Here is a 12,128-nt window from a genome sequence, read left to right on the forward strand (position 1 = left end):
CAGTAAACTCCCTCAAAGACAATCAGCTTTTTATCTATTTGATTCTAGACAATCAGCTTTTTATCTATTTGATTCTAGGCAGCTCCATATTCCTATATCCATAACTACTGCCCTTATTAAGCCATACCTTTTAAAATTTCCTTGAAGTATCCTTGACCTTATCAGGCTTTATGGAGGGAGCCATAATCTTAGTCTGTTTTTCATGAATCATTTTATCCTCCTGAAATAATGATTACTGGGAATTATATTCTTTTTTTTTTTTTTTTTTTGAGGCAGAGTCTTGGTGTATCACCCAGGCTGGAGTGCAGTGGCAAGATCTTGGCTCACTGCAACTTCCACCTCCTGGGTTCAAGTGATTCTCTTGCCTCAACCTCCTGAGTAGCTGGGACTACAGGGGCATGCCATCACACCCAGCTAATTTTGGTAGTTTTAGTAAAGGCAGGGTTTTGTCATGTTGGCCAAGCTGGTCTTGAACTCCTGACCTCAAGTGATCCACCCACCTTGGCCTCCCAGTGCTGGGATTACAGGCATGAGCCACCCGGCCCATATTAATTCTTCATGGGTTTTAATAATATGATACAACAACCCTACCCTTGACTTGATCCTTGATGCCAAACTGAGTTTTAATAGATTTTTGTTTAAAGATTTTCTTAATTTTATCTTTTACCAATTGCGAATGAGAATAACTTGATACATTCAATTCTAGAAGTCCCTGAATTTCTGGACTCCCTTTTTCACTCCTGCTTGCAAACTGGCCATTTTTTTTTCTGGGCTCATTTCTTTGTTATAGTTCTTTTTTAAATGAAACTAGTACCTGCCATTATATACTAATAACATTCTGTTTACTATCTTTTTCACCTGAAATTCTAATTTCCTTAGGTAATTAGCTATCTTCCAGGTAATCTCAAGGAATACATTTACCAAATGTTTCATCATTCATTGCATAACAATAATTGTCCATATCTTAGGTTCTGATAACAGTTAATTTGTCACTCATAACCTGGCCTTTAAGCCAATGCCACAGTAGGTTTTTTTAAATTATTATTATTATGGCAAGAACACCCTCCCCCCTTCTAGGTACCAATTTCTGTTATTAAGGATGGGCGAGGATATTCTGTAAGAACTGTCAACACCCAAATGTTAGTGATTTAAAAAACAAAGATTTATTTCTCATTTATACACAGTAGGTTATGAGGGCAGCCCTGCTCATTATGACCACTCAGGGCCCAGGCTGTTAGAGTAAGCACCACCTCAACATTGTGGGTCATAGCCATGCTAGAGGGAAAAGGGAGCTCTGTGAGGTCTCTAGCTGGCAATTACCTATCCCCGCTTGGAAGTAATGCCCTTCATTTCCATTTATTACTCATTGGTTAGAACTAGTTACCTAGTCTTTCCACAAGAGGGCCAGAAATCCTATATATGCCAGGAGGGAGGAGATCCAGAAGTAGTTGGTAAAGAACACTAACAGTTTTATGGCAAATGAAGACTTTGGGAATATAAATCTTTCCCATTTCACTCCTTAGGGGGCTTCAGGTTTGTTTTTTTTAAGAGTACACAGATATTAAGTTTTCATTGCCATTTGAAGATTCTTTATTACATTCCCTTTTGGAGAAAATATTAGTGTGAAGAATTTGATTTAGAGTCAACCAGTTCAGAAATTAAATATGTTTTCTTCATGTCTGAGAAAAATTCATATTTTTCAAAAATTATAAGTAGTAATTATCACAGGGTAAAGTTTTATATACTGATATAAATTATTTAACTTTTTAAAGACTCTTATTGTATAATTATTTCTTTTCCTTCATAGATTTATGTTAGTAGGAGAGCCTTTTGCTGCTAAGACAAAAGTTCTGCATGTGCTGGCGGATACGCTAAGTTTAATGAATGAACATGGCTATGGAGAGGAAGAAAAGGTCATTTATAGAACTGTAAACCCTAAATCTATTACTATGGGCCAACTTTTTGGACAGTTTGACCCAGTGTCTCATGAGGTAAACTAAATATAAGTATTCCCAACTCTCTTATGGGAAGTGCGTCTTAAAACAAGAAATGTGAAGTATTTTCATAGTTTCACTCCTAAATCCAATTTTATGAGTCAAGCTTTCTAATTCTTTTTTTCCCCTCAGTGGACTGATGGTATTGTGGCTAACACTTTTAGAGAATTTGCCTTATCAGAAACATCCGACCGGAAATGGGTTGTATTTGATGGTCCTATTGACACTTTGTGGATAGAGAGCATGAACACAGTATTGGATGATAATAAAAAGGTAAATCATGATCAAAAGAGAAGCAGATTCAGCCATGATTAAGCAATTTTATATGTTCAACAATTAATCAACTAGGGCTCTATTTAAAATAAAGGATGCAGCAAGTTGAGTAGGTTTATAAATTCTCTTTTCAATGAAAACTGTGCTATAGTAAGTCCTTGGCTTAATTTTTTTTATAGAATGAAAGTATAGTGTATTAAAATTACTGTGTTAGCCAGAAGACATAGTAATCTAGGGTGAGAATAAGTTGTTAAGAGACTTCAGTCTTATGGTTTCTTATAGAACTTTAATATTTTAGGATAAAATAACAAAAGCCTAATTCCTTTTGAAAACATGGAATGCTTCAGTGTTTATATATAGTATATCACCTTAGGCGCTATGAGATATACAAAAGAACTAGAAAGTGAAAGTATTCTAATATTTATTTTAATTGAAAGACAACATATATAAGGTATAATATGTATGCCAATTTCAAGTGTAGATTCTATGATTTTCTAAATGTGTTTGTACGCTCACATAATCGTCACCCAAAAAATGACACATGAAATTTCCTATATCCTACAAGTTTCACTCATGTTCCTCCCTAGTTTGTTTATCTTCCTCCAGAGATAATCACTCTTCTGACTTCTATGATGAATTAGTTTTGCCAACTCTTGAACTTCATATATTGGAATCATACTCTTTAGTGTTTTTTTTAAATCAATGTATGTGTGATGTTCATATTGTTGTAGTTCAGTTTTGTTAACATTTCTTTTATGTCTATATTTGTATCCTAGTGTCTGAATATATCACAAATTATTTCCGTACTTACATGAAATGACTGCCCTACTAAATAAGCAAACTCATTTAATTAGCATTTAAAGATATACTCAAGGCCGGGCTTGGTGACTCACGCCTGTTATCCCAGCACTTTGGGAGGCTAAGGCAGGTGGATCATTTGAGGTCAGGAGTTCGAGACCAGCCTGAGCAACATGGTGAAACCCTGTCTCTACTAAAATACAAAAAAAAAAAAAAAATTAGCTGGGTGTGGTGGCACGTGCCTATAATCCCAGCTACTCAGGAGGCTGAGGCAGGAGAATCACTTGAACCCAGGGGCAGAGGTTGCAGTTAACCGAGATCACACCACTGCACTCCAGCCTGGGCGACAGAGTGAGACTCCGTCTCAAAAAAAAAAAAAAAAAAAAAAAAAAAAGATATACTGAAGTACTTTGTCATAGGTGATTAGTCATTCACATTCCTTCTTTCATTCATTCAGTAATATTGGTTGAGCTGAGGGTGGAAAGTAAATGAAGAAGCAGGAAGGTTGTTCTAATTGTAGAGTGAAGTCTAAGGGTTCAGAGCCAAGTGGATGGATTGTCTCTTACTGCATGAGAAGGAATTATGAAAAGACAGTTATAGGTGAGTGTATAGATTTGATCGTGGAAATTTGAAGGCAAATCCTTCTGATGATTTCTCTTTTCTTCGTGAAGTGATGGGCCTTGGTTCTTTGCAAAATTGAGGATAAAGGAAGAGATTTAAATTAGCCATTGTGGAAGATGGGAAAGAGAGCTATCTAGGAAAACATAGAAGGATTTCTGGCTAGCACTGAGAGCCTGATTGAGTAGAAGACCGTAAGTTATTAGTAGTACCAAGGTCTGCCTTTGTGAGATACTCTCTGCCAGTCTAAGCAGCTTAGGCATAGGTAATATTGCAGGCCTGGAAATATAGTAAGACTTTAAAGATATTGACATGAGAATGGTAGAAGCACTAGACCACAGGACAGAAGCTACCTAATGAAAGAAGTGAAAACATCAGGGATGTGAAAAATCTTGTGAAAATGAGCAAGTACAGTAGGAGACAATGAATGAAATAACTGGATGGATTGGAGGCTGTGGGCAGAGACTGAGATACTTGAATTTAATATTTCAGAATTGTGTAGTATTTCTGGAGAGAAGGTCCCAGATACATAAAGTGGACAGCTGGAGTGGAGCAAGGTGGTCAAGAATCTGATGGGCTGCTGTGTTGAGATTCTCAGTCTTTATAAACACCAGATCAGGCCAGAGTTATAGTAGAGAAAGAGATTAGGCCAAGTTCCAAGGACTTTAGCTATTGAGGAGGGAATCATTGGGTGCTGTTGAGTGGCAGGAAAAAAGCAGGGGTTGTCAAGGGTTGTAACTGGGGTGGAATAGAAGTAGTTGGGAAACAACACAGGGCAGTGAGGAGAATGCTGACCCTACCTTTCAAATTTTTGGAGAGTTAGGAGGATGTCTGCTGAAATAATCTGGTCAAAGATTGAAAGTATTCTAGACGAGTACGTCCAGTAGAACTTTTTACAATACTGCAACTATCTGCGTTCTCTGAGAAGGTAGCCACTAGCCACATGTGGCTACTGAGCATTTGAAGTGTGGCTTAGTGCAGTTGAAGAACTGAATTTTAAATTTTATTTAGTTTTGGTTAAAATTAAATATAAATAGCCATATATGGCTAGCAGCTACCATATTGGACAATCCACCTCTAGATCATTCATTTATTTTACAGCTAAGAAACGGAATCCACAAATGTTAAATTTCTCATTGTTGACATGTGATTAGATAGGGGCAAAACTGGAACTAAAAGTGATGATTGTAAAAGCAGAAAGGAAGCACTGAAAACTAAATGTAGAAGAATTTAAAAGACTTAGTAATAAGTTAATTTAGGTATCAAGTTAATAATAATTATTAATACTATTAAAAGTTAATGATAATTCCAAAGGTGCAAGCCAAACAGATTGAGGAGATAGGATGGCTTTAATAATAGACAAGATAGAAATTCGAGGGAAAGGAAGCAGTGGATAAATTTAGTTTTTGACATGTTCGATAAAAGAAGAAATGTTTTAGATTAAGAGAGACCAAGGAGACATAAAAAACTCAAGGCATAGTCTTGGATTGAATTTTGCTTTCAACTGAGGAAATTTGAATATTGACTGAATATTAGATGATAATAAAGAATTATTAATTTTGTTAGGTGTGATAATGTTATTGTGATTACATAGAAAATATACTTATTTTTTGGAGACATTGGCACTTGGATGTGAAATGCCATGATGTCTATAATGCTCTTTAAAATGTTTTTTTAAAAGGGCAATGGCAGTATGGCAAAATCTTAACATTGATTAAATCTAGGAGCTGGGTATATGAGTACTCATGCTATTCTCTATTTTCTGTTTTTTAATTTAATAAAAAGGTCTATGGTCACTTTATAAATTCAGGAGTATTTCACTTAATTTTCTTAATAGCTGATATTTGTATAGGATTTTATAGGTTTTGGACTTTGTCTTATAGTCCCCCTTCCCACAGTTATACAAGAGAGATATTATCCCTGTTCTATAGATGAAGAGACTGAGACTCGGAGATGTTAAGTATTTGCTTAACAGTAATAATTAACAGGGCTAGACCTAGAATTAAGATTTTCTGGCTTCCATTCTAATTCTTAGTCCATTATATCACAGGAGCTACTTTATCTTATACATAGTATAAATTGTTATCTGAGAAGCTTGAAATTTAAAAAAATAAATGTTTGAAAAATAATTGCCTTTAGCTTTGCCTTATGAGTGGAGAAATCATTCAGATGTCCCCCCAAATGAGCCTCATCTTTGAAACAATGGACCTTTCCCAGGCATCCGTAAGTTCATAATTTAATACAATAGTAGTTTGTTCATTTCTTCATTCTTTAATTTAGCCAATAAGTATTTTTTATTATATGTCAGAAAATGGGTTAGGCACTGGGAATACAAAGATGAATAAGACACAGTTTATACTTGTTTAGGGAGAATGAAAAGCATGTTAATAAATAATCCCAATACACAGCTACATGTTAGTGCTTTAAGAGTGTGAAGAGGATGGCTGGGCACGGTGGCTCACGCCTGTAATCCCAGCACTTTGGGCAGATCACCTGAGGTGGGAAGTTCAAGACAGCCTGACCAACATGGAGAAACCCCGTCTCTACTAAAAACACAAAATTAGCCAGGCGTGGTGGTGCATACCTGTAATCCCAGCTACTCGTGAGGCTGTGGCAGGAGAATCACTTGAACCCAGGAGGCGGAGGTTGCAGTGAGCTGAGATTGCGCCATTGCACTCCAGCCTGGGCAACAAGAGCAAAACTCCGTTTCAAAAAAACAAAAAAAAAGTGTGGAGAGGAGTGAGCATCTGTGAGGAGGATGGATAGAGGAGCACCATGGAAGGTAACTGAGTGTTTGGTCTGATTTTGAGGAAGATGTAAGATTTCTCCAGGGAGATTGGATTTGGAAATCCTAGGCGTTTCCAAATCAAGATAATGTTTAAAGATATGGAGCCTTTACATGTCTGGGAAACTGAACTGCAAATAGTTTTCTGTATGGGGAACGTCTAGACTGTGTGAAGCTCTGTGAGGCAGATGGGAGCTAGATTATGAAGGATCTCATAAGTCATCCTAAGAAGTAGTTAATAATTGCCAGGTGCCACTGGTATAAAAGCAACTGTGCCAAAAGAAAATTGTGTCTTTTTTCCCTAGCCTGCCACTGTAAGCCGTTGTGGTATGATTTATTTGGAGCCCTCACAGTTAGGATGGGAACCGCTTGTGTCTTCTTGGTTGAATTCACTGAAAGGACCTCTGTGTGAACCAGAACATCAAGCTCTTCTGAAAGGACTTTTTGCCTGGTTAATACCACCCTCTTTAAAGCAGCGTAAGAAAAAATGCAAGGTAATCCTATACTTCTCTGACCTATTCAAGTTTCTTTGTTTCCATTCAACTTGACTAAGTCTAAAGTCACAGTGGTTGGTAGAATGAATAACTAAAACCAGTTTGTCCTTATGCATTTACTATCCACTGTTGATTTTATATTGCTCAAGTTATAGCCGAATAACTCAGGGGTTGAATTTATTCCCGCTAAACTATTTGTATACAACCATAGTGTCTGAAGCTTTACAAATTCTAATTACTTTTCGTATTTCAAATTATTTTAAATATGTGCCTCTAAAAACTCACTTGTATATTTAGTGAGTTTATGAGTTATTTAATATTTAGTATTGTATGAGAAAACTTTACATATTGTATTAGCTTCCCAGGGCTGTCATAACAAATTGCCACAAACTTGATGGCTAAAGCTACAGACACAGTGGCTCACTCCTATAATCCCAGCACACTTTGGGAAGCTGGGATGGACAGATCACTTGAAGACAGGAGTTTGAGACTAGTCTGGCCAATATGGTGAAACCCTGTCTCTACTAAAGATATAAAAATTAACCAGGCGTGGTGGTGCATGCCTGTAATCCCAGCTACTCAGGAGGCTGAGGCAGGAGAATCACTGGAAGCCAGGAGATGGAGGTTGCAGTGAGCCAGGATCACGCCACTGTACTCCAGCTTGGGCAACAGAGCGAGACTCTGTCTCAAAAAAAACCCCCAAAACCCAGAAAACACCCCAAAACCAGAAATTGACTCTCTCACAGTTCTGGAGACCAGAAGTCCGAAATCAGGATGTTTATAGGGCTATACTTCCTCAGAAGCTCTAAGGGAGACTCTTTCCTTACCTCATCCAGATTCTGGTAACCTCAAGTGTTCCTTTGCTTGTGGTTACATAACTGCAACCTCTTCTTCTATGTTCACATGGCCTTCTTTTTTTTTTTTTTTTTTTTTAATTTTATTTATTTATTTTTGAGACAGAGTCTTGCTCTGTCACCCAGGCTGGAGTGCAGTGGCGCGATCTTGGCTCACCGCAACCTCTGTCTCCCAGTTGAAGCAGTTCTCCTGCCTCAGCCTCCCGAGTAACTGGGATTACAGGCACGTGCCACCACACCCAGCTAATTTTTTAATATTTTTAGTAGAGACAGGATTTCTCCATGTTGGCCAGGCTGGTCTTGAACTCCTGACTTCAGTTGATCCACCCACCTCGGCCTCCCAAAATTCTGGGATTACAGGCATGAGCAATTGCACCTGGCCAATCTTCACATGGCTTTCTACTCCACATGTCTCTTCTCCATGTGACACTTATAAAGACTTAGATGTAGCACCCACCAGATAATCCAGAATGATGTCTTCCTCCTGAGATTTTTAACTTAATTGCTTCTTCAGAGACCTTTTTCCATATAAGATCACATTTATAGATTCCTCAGATTAGAACATGGAAATATCTTTTTGGGGACCATTGTTCAACCACTACCACCATCACCTACACACACACACACATATTAGCTTCTTACATGTAAATAAATACATTGATATAGAGAGGGGAAAAGAGATACTCGGTTTTATCATAAAATGTTGTTTTAGGGATAGAAAAAAGTGCCATTTAAAAGAAAAAATGAACAATTCCACTTTATGAAGAGTCTGTATAGTGTCTTCATAGAGAAAATAGACAAAGTCCCTTGCAGTTTTAAAGCTCTAATGCTATATGTTGTAAATAATACAAAATAGTCTCCACCTTTCCACGTAATGAGTAATGGATTTTCTTCTCATAGTTCATTCTCATACAGTCAGTCCCCAGACTTTTTTTTTTTTTTTTTTTGAGACAGAGTCTCGCTCTGTCACCCAGACTGGAGTGCAGTGGCGCGATCTCGGCTCACTGCAAGCTCCGCCTCCCGGGTTCACGCCATTCTCCTGCCTCAGCCTCCCGAGTAGCTGGGACTACACGTGTCCGCCACCATGCCCGGCTAATTTTTTGTATTTTTAGTAGAGATGGGGTTTCACCGTGTTAGCCAGGATGATCTCGATCGCCTGACCTCGTGATCCACCCGCCTTGGCCTCCCAAAGTGCTGGGATTACAGGTGTGAGCCACTTTTTTTTTTTGAGATAGAGTCTTTGTCTCCCAGGCTGGAGTGCAGTGGCACTCCACCTTTCCTCCACCTTTCAGATTCAAGTGATTCTCGTGCCTGAGCCTCCCAGATAACTGGGATTACAGGCGCAATTACAGGTGCACACCACTACACCTGGCTAATTTTTTTTTTTTTTTTTTTTTGTAGAGATGAGGTTTTGCTGAGTTGGCCAGGCTGGTCTTGAACTCCTGGCCTGAAGCATTCTGCCAACCTCAGCCTCCCAAAGTGCTGGAATTACAGGCGTGAGCCACTTGGCCCAGGCCCCAGGATCTATTGATTTTCCCTTCTTGATAATGTTTATACCTGTCTTCTTTCCATCCATGTTTCTGCAGCCACCTCCTCGCCCCACCCTTCCCGTTATAGTATCCCAGTTCTGACCACCATCACTTCCTACCTGAATCAATACAACAGAGCTGCTCTGGTCCAGTCTACATCCTGCTACAGAATGAAGTTTCCAAAACACAAATCCTTTCTGTCTATTCCTTTATTTAAAATCCTCCGTTGGAACTCTCTTCCTCTTGTAATTAAGTCCTGAAAACAGCATATAAAAACCTTTTAGGATCTGACTCTTGTCTATTTCTCAAGCCTATTTTTGGGGCATTCCTCCTTCATAACCTATTTTCATAACCTACAGAATCCCCTTCATAATCTGTGTCTGCTCACATCTCCATTTCTTTGTATACATTCCCCTGCCTTGAATATCCTTCCCTTGTTCACCTGGCAAACTTACATTTTCCTTCTAAATTCGGCTCAGCTATTATTACTTCCTCCAGGAAGCCCTCCTTGATGTATCTCTCTCCCGTTTTCCTCTTTTTGTACTCCTCCAATTGTTTATCCCAAGCACTCTAGTAGCCTCCTCCTACCCTGAGACTTTTTCTGTCATATCATTATTATATTATTTTTGTCTATTTAATTTTAATATCACCCATTTTTAGGGATTCTGTCTTTTATTTCCATATCTCTTAGCTTGCCACATAGGTATAGTGTGTTTTTCATAAATGTTTGTTGAATAAATAAATGAATGAATGGCTCTTAGAGGCTTCATTTCTGCTATCCTTAGAACATTGTTTATTCTCTTACAGTAGCTAGTTTTCATTTATCAGAGAATTTAGAATGTGTTATGTGCAATTGTACAGTTATGTATAATTGTGTAATGTAATATGGGAAACTAAAATATTTGAGAAATGTTTTATCATGCCTACTTAAAGTTTTTAAGTTTAAATATTATAAAGATCTTATGAGGCTAGGTGTGGTGGCTCACGCCTGTCATCCCAGCACTTTGGGAGGCTGAGGCAGGAGGATTGCCTGAGTCTAGGAGGTTGAGGCTGCACTGAGCTGTGATCACACCACTGTACTCTAGCCTGGGCAACAGAGTGAGACCCTATCTAAAAAAAAAAAAAAATTAGCCTGGTGGTGTGCACCTATAGTCCTAACTACTTAGGAGGCTGAGGTAGGAGGATCTCTTAAGCCCAGGAGTTGGAGGCTGCAGTGAGCTATGATTGTGCAACTGGACTCCAGCCTGGGTGACAGAGTGAGACCCCATCTCAAAAAAACAAACAAACAAACAAAAAAAAACTTATTAAAACCATGTATGCCTTTATCAGTTTTTAAAAATAAAATGTTTATCTTCTTATTTTCTAAATAAGATGAAAATTAAAGTTATCTTATTTTCACCTTGCAGGAACTGATTCCTACCAGCAATAGCAATGTGGTTGTATCTCTCACACGCCTCTTTGAAGTGCTACTTTGTAATGTGGTAGAAAATGATCCTACTAGCAAGCACATTCGTGTTTGGATTATGGTTGGTTTTATACTTTATGTAGTTTTAAATTACAGAATAAATTATGCTTCTGGTACACGATGTTTCTATTGAGAAAAACATGGTAAGATCCAAAGCTGGTTTTTTTGGTGAGTATTAAAAGAATAGCTTGATACACTAAAGTTGCCCTGACACCTGGTATTCTGATATTAAAAAGCACTTTAAAGAAATTAAAATGTCAGAAGGAACCAAACCTATCCTTTTTTTTTTTTTTTTTTTTTTTGAGACAGCAGAATCTCACTCTGTCACCCAGGCTGGAATGCAGTGGTGTGATCTTAGCTCACTGTAACCTCCACCCTTCTCCCCAAGGTTCAAGTGGTTCTCCTGCCTCAGCCTCCCAAGTAGCTGAGATTACAGGTGCCTGCCACCGTGCCTGGCTAATTTTTGTATTTTTAGAAGACACGGAGTTTCACCATCTTGGCCAGGCTGGTCTTGAACTCCTGACCTCGTGATCCAACTGCCTTGGCCTCCCAAAGCTGGTATTACTAGTGTGAGCCACTGCGCCTGGCAACTATCCTGTTTGTTTGTTTTTGTTGTTTTGTTGTTTGAGACGGAATCTTGCCCTGTTGCCCAGGCTGGAGTGCAGTGGTGTGATCTCGGCTCACTGCATCCTCTGCCTCCTGAGTTCAAGCGATTCTCCTGCCCCAGCCTCCTGAGTAAGCTGGAATTACAGGCGCATGCCACCAAGCCGAGCTAATTTTTTTTATCTTTAGTAGAGATGGGGTTTCACCATGTTGGCCAGGCTGGTTTCCAACTCCTGACCTCAGGTTATCTGCCCACCTTGGTCTCCCAAAGTGCCAGGATTACAGGCGTGAGCCACCACGCCCGGCCAACTATCCTATTATTTATGAAAGATTACAATTTTATCAACAATGAGATGATGTAATATTAAACAAATTTGGACATTAGGTGAATTAATTTTATTAATTAATTAATGTTAAACCAGCATGTAGACAGCATAAAAGCTAGCTATGAAAGACCAGGAGTAGGCCGGGTGATGTGGTTCATGCCTGTAATCCCAAAACTAGTGTTTTAGCTTTCTTCCATATCTATCAGTGTTACCGTTTATAAAAGTATCACGGGAATAGTTTACCTATATAACCTTCAAGTTTCATTTTTCCTGAACATTTTATTCTGTTGGTAAACCTAAAACCTAAATGTTTTAAGTGGTTCAGAATCACTTCAAGAGAGCTATATAGATTGATACCTAGGTGAAATTTTTCTCTGAATATATATTTA

General features: G+C 38.5%; 1 protein-coding gene across 1 annotated transcript in view; it reads left to right on the forward strand.

Annotated features, from left to right (window-relative positions):
• Window positions 1-12,128, forward strand: part of DNAH12 (dynein axonemal heavy chain 12) — a 234,294-nt gene that overhangs the window by 108,683 nt on the left and 113,483 nt on the right. The window contains exons 31-36 of the mRNA XM_025377349.1: window positions 1,808-1,991; window positions 2,127-2,267; window positions 5,823-5,906; window positions 6,774-6,962; window positions 7,131-7,258; window positions 10,769-10,923. Of these exons, the coding sequence (XP_025233134.1) occupies window positions 1,808-1,991; window positions 2,127-2,267; window positions 5,823-5,906; window positions 6,774-6,962; window positions 7,131-7,258; window positions 10,769-10,923 (881 nt within the window). The remainder of the gene's footprint in view (window positions 1-1,807; window positions 1,992-2,126; window positions 2,268-5,822; window positions 5,907-6,773; window positions 6,963-7,130; window positions 7,259-10,768; window positions 10,924-12,128) is intronic.

Source organism: Theropithecus gelada, chromosome 2 (genome assembly GCF_003255815.1).
Source record: "Theropithecus gelada isolate Dixy chromosome 2, Tgel_1.0, whole genome shotgun sequence".
Taxonomy (NCBI): domain Eukaryota; kingdom Metazoa; phylum Chordata; class Mammalia; order Primates; family Cercopithecidae; genus Theropithecus; species Theropithecus gelada.